At 42.4% G+C, this 17178-nt stretch overlaps 1 protein-coding gene across 1 annotated transcript in view; it reads left to right on the forward strand.

Annotated features, from left to right (window-relative positions):
• The window catches only part of CSTF2 (cleavage stimulation factor subunit 2), a 206419-nt gene that overhangs the window by 135056 nt on the left and 54185 nt on the right, over window positions 1–17178 (forward strand). The window contains exon 9 of the mRNA XM_075835607.1: window positions 8988–9160. Coding sequence (XP_075691722.1) covers window positions 8988–9160 — 173 coding nt within the window. The remainder of the gene's footprint in view (window positions 1–8987; window positions 9161–17178) is intronic.

The raw sequence follows: 17178 nt of genomic DNA on the forward strand, positions 1-17178 counted from the left end.
ACCAAGCTGCGGTCCTCATGCGTTTGGTAGACTGGTTCCGCTCAGGTGCGGGTAAGCAATGGGTGCGCATTGAGAAGGCTATATCTCCTCTAGCACTGTCGTCTCTGCCTTGGTTGTCTGCTCTTCAGCGACCTTCATCTTCTCTGCCTTCCCTCACACGTCAGTTTCTTGTAGTCTGGGAGCGGATCATTGCTACGATGGACATTGTTCACCGTCCAGGTCCTCTAACTCCTCTTTTTGATGATCCTTCCTTCCCTCCGGCGGTGGGTGTGGACACATTCCTCTGTTGGGAGAGACAGGACGGTGGTTTCTTGGCTAAGACTCTTACACCTGAGGGTACAATCTTGTCACAGTCTGTTGTCTCTGAGGCCTGCCCGGGGGGACGTCCGGTTTGGTGGTCCTATTTTCAGTTGCGCTCCTATCTTTCTTCCATGGGCGACCGTCTTGTATTGCTGCAGGATAAGACTCTTCTGGAGCACTATTTGTTGTTGACTACTGCCCCCTCTCATGTGTTGTCCTATTTACACGGGATCCTTCTACCCAAATACGATTACTCTCAGCTGACATTCACTACCGCATGGGATGAGGAATTGGGGACTCGACACTCTACTGAGGAGTGGGGCACATCTTTCTTCCTGGCGCATAAGCTACCGACCTCGTGCTTCGCCCAGGAAAAAAATTATAAGATTCTCACCAGATGGTACCGCTGTCCTTCTTTGCTGCATAGGATATTCCCTGATGTATCTGATGAGTGTTGGAGGTGTGGGGAGGCTCCTGGAACCATGCTGCACATTTGGTGGGATTGTCCCAAGCTTCGTCCCTTTTGTGAAAAAAAATTTGATCTTGGTAACAAACTTTTTCATACTGAGGTACAGACTTCGGCCTCCATTGGCTTACTTTCCATGGTTCCTGGATCACTCCCACACCTCAAAAAGAGTGTCTTTCGGCATTTTTTGACCGCAGCAAGAACAGTGATTCCTCGTCATTGGAAGTCCAGCACTGTACCTTCATTGAAGGAATGGGTGACGGAGGTGAACGGAATTATGAGGATGGAGGAGTTGATGTCTGCTGATCAGGGTAAAGCTGAGCTCTTTGTCCGCACTTGGGCAGTGTGGTCTGGATTCCGGGGTGGTAATGATCTACCTCTCTGGCTGGATGGCCTCTTTTGAACACCTATATAAGCCTACCTTTTGCGTGCTAGGTCTGTATGTGTTTCCCCTTGTTGTCTTGTGTCTGTGTTAGTCTGACGTATAATGTGCACTTATATGCGATAATTTTTATCCAACTGTGGGGACTAGCTTCCCTAAATAATGCACGATCTTTGCTGCACTTATGGTATTGTTATTCTCATTGCATTTTTATTTAGTTTTTGCTTACTGATTAGGAGGTTACCTCCTACTGTTGTTTCTATGTCTTTGTGTATTTTATGCGATATTGAAGTGGTTATATTGCACTGCGTGTAAATTTTGCAAATTTATGAAACTATGTGTATGCTGTTATGTTTTGTATATTTTCAAAATAAAAATCTTTGATAAAGAAAAAAAATAAAACGAGCGCGATGCCACTCATTACGCTGAAGTGCCGGCTGTAACATACAGCCAACACCAGCATCGTATGGAGCGGGTTCACTCAGTGAGCCCGCTCCATACTTCCCCTACCCGACTATGACTTAACTGTATGTCATATGTCGGGAATGGGTTAACCGTGCGATCGCAGCAGATGGTGCAGAGTGAAAATTGCAATTTTCCACTGATATGCCATCTTCGTGCACAATATGTTGTGCTACTGAAGACAAATACCTTATAAAATGTTAAGCGGGTTCTCCTGGGTATGGCAATGCCATATATGTGGATGTAATCTCCTGTTTGGGCACGCTGTAGGGTTCAGAAGGGAGGGAGTGCGATTTGGCTTTTGGAGCGCAGATTTAGCTTGGCAGTTCTGGTTGGGGCGTTACTGGTATTTATTTAGAATGTGTGGGGGCATATGTAAGTTGTGCGGAGTACATGAGGGTATAATAATGGGGGTAAGTAAATAACAATTCATAGATATGTCGCCAGTGTCGCACTGATAAATGGTGCCAGATGTTATCCACTTTTGGAACACTCTGCACGTTTTGCGTTGCAATATTCTGAGAGCCAGAAGTTTTTTATTTTTTCTCCAACGGAGCTGTGTTGGGGCTTATTTGTTGCGGGGAAATCTGTAGTTTTCATTGGTAACATTTTGGGGTATATGCAGATTTTGGGGGGGGGGGGGGTTTAATTACTTTTTATTCCAGTTTTTGGCAAGCAAGGTGACCAAAAACCATCAATTCTGTCCATATTTTTTTTTTTTAATAAAAAAAATTTTTGTGTTTACTGTGGGCTATTAATGAAAATTGTACTTTATTCTGCGGGTCGATTAAGATTACGGCGATACCATATGTGCATAGTTTTTTTGTTTTGCAGCGTTTGCGCAATAAAATTACTTATTTTTTTATTTTTCAGTCAAAGCTGTCTAAGGGCTTGTTTTTTGCGGGACGGGTTGTAGTTTTTACTGGTACTATTTTGGGGTACATGTGACCTTTTGATCACTCTTATTCTATATTTTGGGAGGGGTGGTGACCAAAAAAATTTAGATTCTGGCATTGTTTTTTTTTGTTTTCTTTGCTGTGTTCAGTGAGGGAAAATAACATTATAGTTTTCTAGTTTGCGTCGATCCGTAAGTGGTGATACCAAGTGTCCTTTTTTTTTTTTTTTTGTGTTCAGTTTTTTCCCTATAAAAAAAAATACTTATAAGAAAAAAAGCATTTTTTTAATTTGTCATTTTAAAACTTATTGTTACACTTTTATAAAAATATTATAATTTTTTTTTTTAGTATTTTTTTTTGTCCCACAATAGGACTTTCAACTCTGATCGATGCTAGGATACATTACACTACCTACGTAGTGTAATGTATTCAAACTGTCATTGTGACGTGAGTCACCCTGAGGCTGGATTCACACAAACACAAAAACCACTTGACAGCTCCGTGTGTCATCCGTGTATGATGCGCGGCTGCGTGATTTTCGCGCAGCCGCCATCATAGAGATGAGTCGAGTCTACGTCAGTCACTGTCCAGGGTGCTGAAAGAGTTAACTGATCGGCAGTTAACTCTTTCAGCACCCTCGACAGTGAATGCCGATCACAATATCGAGAAACCTGTTAAAAAAAAAAAAAAAAAAAGAAATTTGTACTTACCGAGAACTTCCCTCCCGGCCGTTGCCTTGGTGACGCGTCCTTGGTGACGCGCCTCTTGACATCTGGCCCCACCTCCCTGGATGACGCCGCAGTCCATGTGACCGCTGCAGCCTGTGCTTGGCCTGTGATTGGCTGGAGCTGTCACTTGGACTGAATTGTCATCCCGGGAGGTCAGACTGGAGGAAGAAGCCGGGAGTTATCGGTAAGTCAGAACTTCTTTTTTTTTTTTTTTACACGTTCATGTATTTTGGGATCGGAAGTCACTGTCCAGTGTGCTGAAACAGTTTAACTCTTTCAGCACCCTGGACAGTGACTATCTCCTGACGTCGCGTACCGGAATTTTTTTTGCTGAGTTCGGCCTAACCCGGTGAAGTTCGGTTCGGTTGTCCAGGTTCGCTCATCTCAAAGACACTCCGTTTGGATGTTTGTAAACAGAAAAGCACGTGGTGCTTTTCTGTTTACATTCATCCTTTTGACAGCTCTTGCGCGAATCACGCAGTTCGCACGGAAGTGCTTCCGTGCAGCATGCGTGGTTTTCACGCACCCATTGACTTCAATGGGTGCGTGATGCGTGCAAAACGCCGAAAGAACGGACTTGTGACTTTTTTTCAGCGGACTCACGCTGATGAAAAATCAGACATGTCTGCACGGCCCCATAGACACATATAGGTCCGTGCAACGCGCGTTGCATGGACGTTTTTCCCGTTCGTCTGAATAAAGCCTAACAAGAAGCCTATGAGGACCAGCCTCTGGCTCCTAGGCTTCCGTACATGGCAGCCTGGAGGCCATTATCTGGCCTCCGGTTGTCATGTCACCCATCGGCAGCCCCCACGATTGCATGTGAGGGCTGCCTATCTACGCTAAACCCCTTCAGTGCGGCGATTTTAAATCGGCCGCCGCATTTTTTGTTTATGTAACTTATTTGAACACTTTTTTTAAAACATTAGTTTTTTTTGTTTTTTTTTTTAACTTGTTTCACTAGGGAACATTTAGATTTGCAGCTCTGATCACTGCTAGAACACATTACACTACCTACATAGTCTTATGTGTTCTAACTGTCATTGTGACAATCAATCTGACAGGTCCTCCTAGGCTTCCGTACATGGCAGCCCGGAGGCCATTATCTGGCCTCCGGTTTCCATGACCAGGATCGCCAGCCCCCGCAAATGCATGCGGGGGCTGCCGATCTGCTCTAAACCTTTTTAAATGCTGTTACCAAATAGATAAAGTGATCCTGTTAAATTCCACATACGTTTCAGCCCAGTGTGAGCCTTTCTCAAGAAAGGCTCACACTGAGCTGAAACGTTGTATGTGGAATTTAACCGGATCAATTTTTCATCTATTTGGTTGTGCTGCCTCACTTTCCTTTTTTCTGTAATGGTCATATGGTCAGCTTTGGAAAATTTGCTTCACCTTGCGCCCACTGTCTAAGAAATCTGCACATATTTGGTATCGCTAAAGTCTACAGAAGTTGCCAAATATGTGTTTGTGTGTCAGTGACACGCACCAGATGTAATGGCACGCAGTGTATCCGCCCTGTGCGTCACATGGGATGAAGGTTTCTGCATTACGTTTTTTGCGGCGGGATCGCCTTGAATCGGAAAAAACGGAACAACTTCTACTTGATGCAGGATTTACATCCCCATTGAATTAAATGGGGAAATCCCGCCGCATATAAACTGCATTTATGTAAAGACAATTGACATGCTCTGGAATATAATTTCCGCACCGTAGGTTAATCTGAGTGGTATTTACAGTATTTAGCAGCATGTGGATGAGATTTGTTTTACCTCATCAACTTTGCTGCTACTGTATTTGCTGAGGGTTTTTGAGGAAAATCCACGGTATTCACGCAACGTGTGAACTGGCCCTTATAGTACAACAGTTTGCATTTGGATTGACACATGTCTAAATATTGAAAATTTGCCTGGTCAGGAAGTGATTAATATTCCCATTTTAGGCATTTATGTAAGGTCTCACCTCTGGGATTCTTACTTATCAGGAGAACAGAGGTGCACTGACCCCCGTCCGCTGCATTCTCCATACTCGGCAATTGAAAGGTGGCTGTGCTTGTATACGGCCACATCTGCACTGAAGTATGTGGAAAATGCGGCTGGCAGGAAAAGGCGGACGGGGATCAGTGGACCCCTGTTATCCTGATAAGTCATGATTCTATAGGTGGTATTTATGGCATATACTGTAAATAAGATCACCCCTTTGATAAGGTAACATGTTTCTTGATGAATGCGAACTGTGGGGGAAAACTAAAACTCCTAGCAAGTCGTGAATGTCTACAGGTGTCAGGGCATTCTAGGAGTTATAGTTCCCCAATAGAGAGGAAGGGGATTTCACACAGTAATTTCTTTACATATATATATTTTTTATTTACCTTGTGGAGTCTGTTTTTCAGAGAAGCTACGAAGGTGGGATCAGGGATTGAGGAGGTGGGGCCGTCATTGAGGAGGTGGGGCCGTCATTGAGGAGGTGGGGCCGTCATTGAGGAGGTGGGGCCGTCATTGAGGAGGTGGGGCCGTCATTGAGGAGGCGGGGCCAGGACCCGGCCATGAAAAGAAAAAATATTATGACTGTTAGCTATGGCAGCAGGCTTCATGCTTAGTGTAGCGGCCAGTTCACTGCTCAGGGCAGCGGCCCACTGCGTACACGGCCCATATAGCATTTGCCGGATGGGCAGTCCGGCCCTGATCTCATCCCACTGTTCAGCACAAAATTCACATCCATAAAACCCTGAACCATCTCTTCATTCTCCTGGTATTAGCTGTAGGGGACATCTCTCCTAACCCTGGTCCTCCCCACTGCTAAGTTTAACCTCTAAGGCCTCATGCACACGACCGTAGTGTTTTTCTGGTCCGCAAATTCCAGGACAGTGTTCCGTGAAATGTCATCCGCAGTTCATCCGTATGTAATCCGCAGTTCATCCGTATGTAATCCGCAAAATGCGGATGAAAAAAAAAAAGCCTAGGTAAAACAGGATGACGACAGAACTCATTCCCGGTCGTCGCCTAGCAACACTTCCGCAAAACTGCAGATGACACACGGAGGTGTATCCGCAATTTCCACGGGCCCATTGACTTCTATTGGCATGTCCGCATTGAATTTGCGGGCCGAAATAAGACATGTCCAGAGTTTCTGCGGCACGGATTTGCGGACATGCGGAGACCCGTGAAAACACGGATAGTGCGTAAAGGACAGAACTTATTTCGGCCGCAAGTCCCGGACCGAACAAACTGCAGGGAGCCGGGCTCCTAGCATCGTAGTTACGTATGACGCTAGGAGTCCCAGCCTCTCCATGTTTTCAGTACAGGACAGTAGTTCCACGGTTACAGTACGGGACAGTTGTCCGCAGCGAGGCGGGGACTCCTAGCGTCGTACATAACTATGATGCTAGGAGCCCGGCTCCCTGCAGTGTGTTTGGTCCAGGACTTGCGGCCGAAATACGTTCCGTCTTTTACGGACCGAACATGCTCGTGTGAAACCAGCCTTACCTGCCACACATAGAAACCCTTCAAATCTTTTTTTAACATTTGTTGCATGTCTTCTCCTATCTCTTATATCTTTGCGCTCTGGGTCCTTGCGCAACAAACACCTGTATTCATGACTTATTCCTTTCTAACTCTCAATCTCCTGACTCTTACAGAAACATTGCTACAACAGTCTGACACTGCTTCACCTGCTGCTCTATCTGACGGTGGTCTAGGCTTCTCTCATTCTCCCAGGCCTTAGAACAGACCGGGTGGAGGAGTAGGCACACTTCTTTCCCCATGTTACACTTTCCAAGTCATTCCCCAGTACCCTCACTTACGTTTTCTTCCTTTTGAGGTCCACAACTTAAGACTCTTCCGATCATTCTGCCTCAGAGTGGTGGGTGCCTACCTCCCCCTCCCCAGACTCAACCAACTGGATCACTTTGGGCATTTTCAGATTGTAGGAAATGTGGAATCCAGGCAACACTCTAAATATGGGTGACTTTAACATCCCCATTGATAACCCAAACTCCTCATCTGCCTCTCAGTTTCTATCTTTAACCGTCTTCCTAGGCCTTTCACAACATACAAATTCTCTTATACATGAAGACGTGAATTAACTTGATCTGGTTTTCTTCTGGCTCTGCAAATTTTCTGACTTCAGTAACTCACCTGCTCTCTGATCACAACCTTCTCTTTACTATAAAAAAAACTCTCTTCCTCCTCTGAACATGCCTACCCATCAGACATTCAGAAGTCTACATGCTATCAACAATCAGCAACTCATAGACCTTCTGCAGTCCTCATTGTCCTCTATCTCTTTCCTCTCCTGTCACAATCTGGCTGCCAAATATTACAATTAAACTATCAAGTGCCTTGTATAAAGCAGCCCCTACACCCCGGACCCGCTGTCACTGAGCCAGTCAGTGCCGCTGACCTGACTGTTACAGGTTTTAGCACTAGATACAGCTGCTCTGTATGCAAAATACAAAGCAGCTTTATCTCAAAGTAAAAATAATTTTTAATAAAAAGTATTTAGAAAGTTGCAGTAAAAACACTGATAGTTTGTTTATTTTTTTTACATAAATATGTTTATTTTAAAGGTGTACATAGCCTTTAAAGGCTATCTGCACAATTTGAATAAAAAATTTTTTTTGTTTTAATGAATGTTTTTGTTTTTTAAACCACTTTTTAAGTAGATTTTTGTTTAAAAATGTGTACGTTTTTAAGATGTATTCTGTATTCTTCCATCCGAGCCGGTTCCTTCAGTTTAGCTGCGCTGATGGCTCAGTTGAAAGCAGGTACTGCATGTCTCATAACATGCAGGATCCAGCTAATCATGATCACATCTGCGTTCGTGAACTTAGATGTAATTGTTATTAGCTGGATCCTGCGTCAGAGACCTGCAGGTTCGTGCAGCTGAAATTATGGGAGCTGCTTTGACAGAGGGATACAACTTCTATGTATACAGGATACATAGAAGCTGTATCTTAAAGTATTTTTTATTTATCTTTTTATTAATGAAAGCCAATATAAGTCTTTGTTTTAGGTGATTTAAAACGTGATTATATAAAAAATAAAAACATTTATTCAAAGGTATACATGGCCTTTAAGCATTCATACACCTATACAGTCATTGGTATGTATGTAAAAAACAAACACAATTCAGTCCCATATATACGTGTGTCCCCTACTATAATTAGTGCACTATCCAATTAATCCTTTTCTTAAAGTAAATTACACATTTAGGCAACATTCAGATGATCGGAATACACCTCATAAGGAAGCTGCTTATTTATTGAATAGAAGAGACTGGGTCCTGTTTAAACAAAACAGGGAAAACGTTCTTACACTAAGACCGAATTCAGACGAACGTAGAATACGTCCGTGTGACGGCCGTTTAAAACAACGCCCGTCATACGGACACATGTATTTCAATGGAGCCGTTGTTTCAGCGGACCGTGTGAAGGGACCATTGAAAAATAGAACATGTCCTATTTTGATCCGTTGTCACAGATCCCTCAATAGAGGTCAGAGTTTCCCCACGTTCATCTGAATTTGACCTATAGCTTTGGGAAAGATTTTCTCGCTTTGACAGGATTCGATCCTATTCTTGGCACTAGATATACAGCCGCCTGTACAGAGCTGCATTTTGGCCATCTATATGTGACAATAGCCCTTGTTCACTTTTAAGCTAATGCTCTCACTTAAAAGGTTTATATGAATAAATGTGATACATCACTTTGAAGCATTTCTGAAGATTCTACCCTTTATGTATATTTCCTTTAGCCGTAACTATTTGCCACTGCCTTTACAAGGTGGTCTACCTTTGCACCATGATAGAGGTCCTGCAACCCTAGAAATTAGAGGAGGCCCAATGGGAGAACCGCCTCGAGGTATGATTGGAGAATCAAGAGGAACCCCCATTTTGGATCCCCGTGTCCCTACTTTGGATTCAAGAGGTAAAATCATTGAATTAAATTTGCTACTTAAAGCATTGTATTTTATATTGCAAGACATCTGATAATTAAACAAAGTATATGTGCACCTTTGCCATAGATACATATCTGAAGATCATTTTATCTGGAACAGTCCAAGTTGCACTTTGTTGTTGGCTGTTATTTTTCCCAACGTAAATAATCCTAAAAGAAGACGCTTGCCGTTTTGACGTTTAACCTGCCTCAGGCCAAGATGTATGATCCTGTGGAAGATATTTAAAAAAAAACCCTGGTCAACTGTAGTCAATTTAAAAAAAACTAGTACAAGAAAATGGTAATCGGCGCAGAAATAGTTGGGGATCACAATTGGTCTTTTAACTGGCAGCAGGAGGAAACCATCAGGGATGTTTAGGGGTCTTGGACAATGGGATGAGACAACCGAAAGAGAGGGACCGATGAATGAATAACATATTGCAAAACATCTAGCTTGTGTTTTTATGCTTTATTGTATAAGGCCTAATAATTGATATATTACATTTTGAAGAAGCTCCACCATACATGGCAGTCAAATAACTTTGAACTTAACTATACCAATTGAACATTACTATATTATCCCTGTGATGACATGTGTGTGTAAATGTGTGACTTTATACTGTACTATTCAAAGGTTTTATGCCGTTGTGGAAAAATGCTGCAAACTAAGAATGATTTTAAAAGAAGTGTTACATTTTTTTTAGCAATTCACGAATACAAAGTGAATACACAGAAGATAAATCTAAATCGATCGATATTTGGTGTGACCACACTTTGCCTTCAAAACCTCATCAATTCTTCTAGGTACACTTGCACAAAGTCATGGGTTTTGTAGGATTATAGTCAGGTGTATGATTATCCAATTATACCAAACCGGTGATCATTATCATCATTTGTAGGTTGAAACGGTCAGTAACCCCTTAACGCTCAGCGACTTACTATTCCGTCATGCTGACCGCCCTGTTCGCGCTCCATGACGGAATAGTACGTCATGGGAGTAAGGGCCATTTTGGCCGTCTTCCCGACACATACAGGAGCTGTGACAGCTGCTGTCTTGTACAGCGGTTGCCGCAGCTCCTATAACGGGGACCGATCGCTGTGTCCCATCTGATTTAACCCCTTAAAAGCTGCGTTCAATAGCGATCGCGGCTTTTTAAGGGTTAAGCTACCATCGCCGGCCTGCTACACGATAGCGGGTAAATATGGCAACCGGACACCTAACAATGGCGTCCGGCTATGCCATCGACGGAAGCCTAGTGGGTCCTGACAAAGTCCACTATGCTTGCTGTCAGTGAGTAGCTGACAGCTCTAATACACTGCACTACGAATGTAGTGCAGTGTATTAGAATTGCGATCAGGGCTTCCTGCCCTCAAGTCCCCTAGATGTCCCACTAGGGGACTTGAGGCAATAAAGTTAAAAAAAAAGATGTGTGAAAATAAGTTTTTTTTAAGTGATAAAAGTCCCCCCTTTTCCCTTATCAGTCATTTTATATTAATAAAAATATATAAACAAACTATACTAAATTGGTATCGCCGCGTCCGCAATGGCCTGAACTACAAAATTATTTCGTTATTTATCCCGTGCGGTGAACACCGTAAAAGAAAATAATAATAAACCGTACCAGAATCACAATTGTTTGGTCTCTTCACCTCCCAAAAAATTGAATAAAAAGAGATCAAAAAGTCGAATGTACCTAAAAATGGTACTGATCGAAACCACAGTTCGTTATGCAAAAAATAAGTCCTCGCACGGCTTTCTTGATGGAAAAATAAAGTTCTGGCTCTTAGAATATGGCAACACAAAAAGGAAAAGATTTTTTTTACAAAACTTATTTTATTGTGCAAACGCCATAAGACATAAAAAAAACTATAAACATATGGTATCTCCGTAATCTTATCGCTCCGCAGAATAAGGTAAATGTAATTTATAGCGCACGGTGAACGCTGTAAGAAAAATAGAATAAAAAAACAATCGTAAAATTGCTGTTTTTTAGTCACCACGCCACAGAAAAACTGATCAAAAAGCCGCATGCACCCCATGAAGAGTGCATCACGGTATACCTACAAATTTAGGATATATGAAGGGAAGGACAGCAGTATTCAGCCCCCAGATTGCCCCCCCCTTACTGGGAGTTAATGCAAAAATTGAGAAATTTGGTGCACCCACTGCTGGACCAGGGTTACCAACTCTACCAAGATCATTTTTATACCAGCGTCCGGCTCTTCAAGTGCCTCGCTTCCTGAAGTACTGCGGCATACGGCACTTCTAGAAGAAATCTGAGAGGCCTCACTAAGACTCTGCTTGGGCAAACACTCAGAAGGGGTGAGAGCAGGGCACAATCTAGCATCAATATATTGTGTGTCAAGTACAAGGACAAGAGAGATTGTCTTTGTATTGACAACAATAAATGGCCACACCAGTACCCATGTACCTGTATGAGGTACCAGTACAGAGACCCCCAAACCAGACTGCATCCTGGACTACAAAGGGGTACATGGGAGGGGTGGACTTGTCAGATCAAGTCGTGAAGCCCTACAGCGCCATGCAGTGTGGTATAAGAAGCTGGCCGTGCACATAATTATCAAAAACCTAATCTTTAGGGACCAAGAAGGGGGCACCCAGTACTTCTGGAAGCCAGGCCACACGCATCGTACCAGGGCAACACTTTCCAGAAGAAGTTCCCCAAACTGGCAAGAAGGGAAAAAATCAAGAGGTGCAAAGTCTGCTATAAGAGGGGGATAAGGAAGGATACAATATATCAATGTGACACGTGTCCCGAAAAACCAAGGCTCTGTATGAAAGTGTTTTAAAATTTACCATACGTCCCTTTGATTTTTCATCTACCCTGACGCACTCCGCACAGTTTATCCCGTTCATCTTTCCCTTCTACACCTCTAGATGAATGGCTTAAGGGGTGTAGTTTTTAAAGTGGGGTCACTCCTTGGGGATTTCAACTGTACTGGTGCCTCAGGGGCTTCTGCAAACATGACTTAGCACCAGAAAAGCTCCAGTAGGCCAAATGGTGGTCCTTTCCTTCTGAGCCCTCCCATGGGCACAAACGGCAGTTTATCACCAAAAATGGGGTATTGCTGCTCTCAGGACAAATTGGGCAACAAAATGGGGTATTTTCTTCCCTGTGAAAATAAGAAATTTTGATCAAAAATGACATCTTATTGGAAAAAAAATTATTTTTTTTTTTTTTTTCATTTCACAGCCCAATATGTTCTGTGGAAAAACTGTGTGGTCAAAATGGTAACAACCATAAATCAATTCCTTGAGGGGTGCAGTTTCCAAAATGGGGTCACTTTTGGGGGATTCCTACTGTTTTGGCACCTCAACACCTCTCCAGAACTGGCATGCTGCCTAAAATATATTCTAATAAAAAAGAGGACCCAAAATGCACTAGGTGCTTCTTTGGTTCTGGGGCTTGTGTTTTAGCCCACGAGCACACTAGAGCCACATGTAGGACATTTCTAAAAACTGCAGAATCTGGACAATACATATTTAGTAGTGTTTCTCTGGTAAAACCTTCTGTGTTACAGAAAAAATATGGAATAAAATTGAAATTCAGCAAGAAAAATTAAATTTGCAAATTTCACCTCCCACTTTGCTTTAATTCCTGTGAAATTCCTAAAGGGTTAAACTTTCTAAATGCTGTTTTGAATACTTTCAGGGGTCTAGTTTTTAAAATGGGGTGTTTTATGGGGGTTTCTAATACATAGGCCCCTCAAAGCCACTTCAGAACTGAACAGGTACCTTAAAAAAAAGGCTTTTGACATTTTCTTAAAAATGAGAAATTGCGGTTTATGTTCTAACATCCAAAAATAATAAAAATGTTCAAAAAACGATGCCAATCTAAAGTAGACATATGGGAAATGTGAACTAGTAACTATTTTGGGGGTATAACCATCTGTTTTACAAGCCAATTTTCACAAATATACACTGAATATATTGAACAAATTTTACCACGGACATAAAGCCCAATGTGTCACGAGAAAATGTTCTCCCAATTGCTTGGATAGGTTTAAGCATTCCGCCGTTATTACCACATAAAGTGAAATATGTCAGATTTAAAAAATGGGCTCTGAGCCTTAAAGAGGCTCTGTCACCAGATTTTGCAACCCCTATCTCCTATTGCAACAGATCGGCGCTGCAATGGAGATAAGAGTAACGTTTTTTGTTTTTTTTTAAAAACGAGCAGTTTTGGCCAAGTTATGGCCATTTTTATATTTATGTAAATGAGGCTTTCTAAAGTACAACTGGGCGTGTTTACAGTAAAAGTACAACTGGGCGTGTATTATGTGTGTTACATCTGGGCGTGTTTACTTCTTTTACTAGCTGGGCTTTGTGTATAGAAGTATCATCCACTTCTCTTCACAACGCCCAGCTAGTAAAAGAATTAAAAACGCCCCGATGTACGCACATAATACACGCCCAGTTGGTCTTTTACTTTAAACACGCCCAGTTGGACTTTAGCAAGCCTCATTTGCATAAATACAAAAATGGTCATAACTTGGCCAAAAATGCTCGTTTTTTAAAAATAAAAACGTTACTCTTATCTACATTGCAGCGCCGATCTGCTGCAATAGCAGATAGGGGTTGCAAAATCTGGTGACAGAGCCTTTTTAAGGCCAAAACAAGGCTGCGTCCTTATAATGTGGTGACCGAGCCTCTTTAAGTGCCCTATCTCCTACATAAGGAGATCGGCGCTATAATGTAGGTGACAGCAGTGCTTTTTATTTTTAAAAAACTATCTATTTTAGATTTATGCTAATGAGTGTCTTAATGCCCAAGTGGGCGTGTTTTTACTTTCGGCCAAGTGGGCGTTGTACCAATCAGCGCCATGCACTCCTCTCCGTTCATTTAGGCATCGCATAGGGATCCTTTTAGATCGCTATGCGCTGTCTTATACTAACATTAACGATACTGAAGTGTTTAGACAGTGAATAGACATTCCACGGGATGTATATTCACAATCTCTGCACTTCGTTACTCTGTCTGTGGTAGTTACAGCAGAGGAAGCCTAATCTCGCGAGATTACGCGGTAAATGACAGGTTACAACGAGATTACGCGTCCTCTGCTGTAACTACCACAGACAGAGTAACGAAGTGCAGAGATTGTGAATAGACATCCCGTGGAATGTCTATTCACTGTCTAAACACTTCAGTATCGTTAATGTTAATATAAGACGGCGCATAGCGATCTAAAAGGATCCCTATGCGCTGCCTAAATGAATGGAGAGGAGTGCATGACGCTGATTGGTCAGCGTCATACACTCCTCTGTACAACGCCCACTTGGTAGAAAGTAAAAACACGCCTACTTGGGCATTTAGACGCTCATTAGCATAAATATAATATCGCTAATAAAGTGGTGAAAATAGATAGTTTTTTTTAAAATAAAAAGCATTACTGTCACCTACAGTATAGCGCCCATCTCCTTATGTAGGAGATAGGGCACTTGTGTGGTGACCGAGCCTCTTTAATGGGTTAACTGTAATATAAACCGCTTTGTAGGAGGCTTAAAACTGGGAGAGGAACAGCCAAACGCTACAAAGGTGAAGTTGTGGAAGACTGTTTCATGACACAGGTACACCATGGCAAGTTTAAACGCAGCAAAAGGACACAAGGTAGTAATACTGCATCAGCCAAGTCTCTTCCCGGGGCTACATTTCAGCAAATGTTGTCGGGGATTTGGTCAGGATTAATGGTGTCCTCAATGCAGAGATATACTAGCAGATACTTATCCACCATGCAGTACCATCAGGGAAGCGTCTGATTGGCTGTATGTTTAAGGTTGTTGTCCTGCTGCAGAATAAACGTGGAGCCAATGTCATTAACAACAATCTTCAGCGTAAAGAACAAGGACCCCTGAAAGTGATAATATGGCCTCCCACAGAGCGCTGATCTCCACATAGTCTGTCTGGAATTACATGAAGAAACAGAACGATTTCAGGAAGCTTACATCCACCGGAGATCTGTGGTTAGTTCTCCAAGATGTTTGGAACAGCCTCCCTGCCGAGTTACTTCAAAAACTGTGTGCAAGTGTAGCTAGAAGAATTGATGTCTGTTTTGAAGGCAAAGGGTGGTAACACCAAATAGTGATTTTGATTTTAGATTTTGCCTCTGTGATTTTACTCAGTTTTTTTTTTTTCTCAATTAACAAAATACAAACACTAATATGTTTGAAAGCATTCTAAGGCTTCGTTCACATCTGCGTCAGGGTTCCGTTTGTGGGTTCCGTCAGGCCTTTCTGTCATGAGAACCCACAAACTGAAACCACAGCTTTCCGTTTGCATTACCATTGATTTCAATGGTAACGCTTCCGTTGTTAATGGTTTTCGCTTGTCTCCATTTTTGTTTGACGTAATCCATAGCGTAGTAGACTACGCTATTGCTTAAGCCAAAAAAAAACAGAAACTTTACAGAACGGAGACAATTAATGGTAATGCAAACGGAAATCTATGGTCTTCGTTTGGTTCCCATTCTTTGCATACTTTGCAACATTTTTCTCCAACTGCCTAGAACCATCTCCTTTTTTTTTTTTTGAACATTTTCAAAAGTACAAAAATACAGAAGGAAGAGATGTGGAGAATGGAGACCATTGTCCAATCATATTAAAAACTTTACCTATAAGAAAGCCAGTTCAAAGGCTCGGAAGGCATGTGTAATAAATTTAGGTAACTACAGAGAAACCTGAGACACTTACAGGACAGATCAGGCATAACATGTCATTCAGCATGTGTGGGGAAGAGTGTCAGGGTAAGAAAATAAGAAAAAAGACAGAGGACCAGTCTATTAATGGCCCAAATTAACATTCAGTAGTGAACCAAGTTGTCACTTTATATCCCGGGACAGCTTTAGCAATATGGGAGGGAGTCGGGTACCATCTCGTAAGGACCTTTTAATCGTTTCAAGCATCAGAGTATTAAATAAACATTTAGTGCTGGAAGACCAAATTTGTGTCCAATCGGAGTCTGATAGTACTGTGCCCAAATCCGTTTCCCACCTTTGTACGTAAGGCAGCTGACGGCCAGATTGAGAGTGGGACAGACAAGTATACAAGAGAGAATGGTTCCTAGTGTGTGCGTGTTCTGACGACAATGTAGTTCAAAAGGAGTAGGGCTAGATCATATCAAGGAATAAATGTTTAATCTGGAGGTAGTGGAACAGCTCTCTACTAGGGAGGGCTAATTTTTCTTGCAATACAGAAAAAGAATGGACACCCGTTGTTGACTAACTGATGAACTTTCGTAAGCCCTGCCATAGTCCAAGCTCGAAACAAGCTGGGAGAGTCAAGTCCGGCGGAAACACTCTATTACAACACAGCCGAGCTAGCGGTAAAAAAAGCGAAGATTAATTTGGCTGAGTATTTAACAGAATCGCAGTGAATGTGCTAGAGTGGGATTAGTAATGAATGATCTTTGCGATGGCAGGTGCCACAAAAGTTCCTTCAAGGGGAATGGGTAGCATTCAGGGAATCAAAGCGTCAACCAATAAGGTGGTTCAGTAGTGGCATGATAAAGGGCCAGTTGGGCTGCCTAGTAATATTTGGTCGTGTTAGGGTCACCTTTTGATTTACGTATGTAAAGCGTGGCACAATTGACTCTAGAAATACCCCCTTTCCAAACAAACATATTAATTAGCCGTTGGAAGATTCGGAGGTAGTGGTTAGGAAAGGGAACTGGAATCACATGTACGGGTATAAAAGTTTACTCAGGAACACTATTTTCAATGGGTATATCCGACCAAGCCATGAAATGTTTTTCACCCAAACTTCCAGCAACGGGGGATAGTTAGCCTCACTATGTTCATACTTTGAATATGGCAAACATCCAGATAGTCCAACCTGTCCACCACCCACTGGAAGAGAAAGCAGGATTGTAAGTTAGCTATAATGGAGGAGAGAAAGGACGAAATATTGAATGCATTAGTTTTGGCATGATTAACAAGCAAGCCTAAGATTGACACCTAGGTTTGCCAGACCAGCAGGTATGGGGTTAGAGGAGA

This window comes from Rhinoderma darwinii, chromosome 8 (assembly GCF_050947455.1).
Source record: "Rhinoderma darwinii isolate aRhiDar2 chromosome 8, aRhiDar2.hap1, whole genome shotgun sequence".
Classification (NCBI taxonomy): Eukaryota; Metazoa; Chordata; class Amphibia; order Anura; family Rhinodermatidae; genus Rhinoderma; species Rhinoderma darwinii.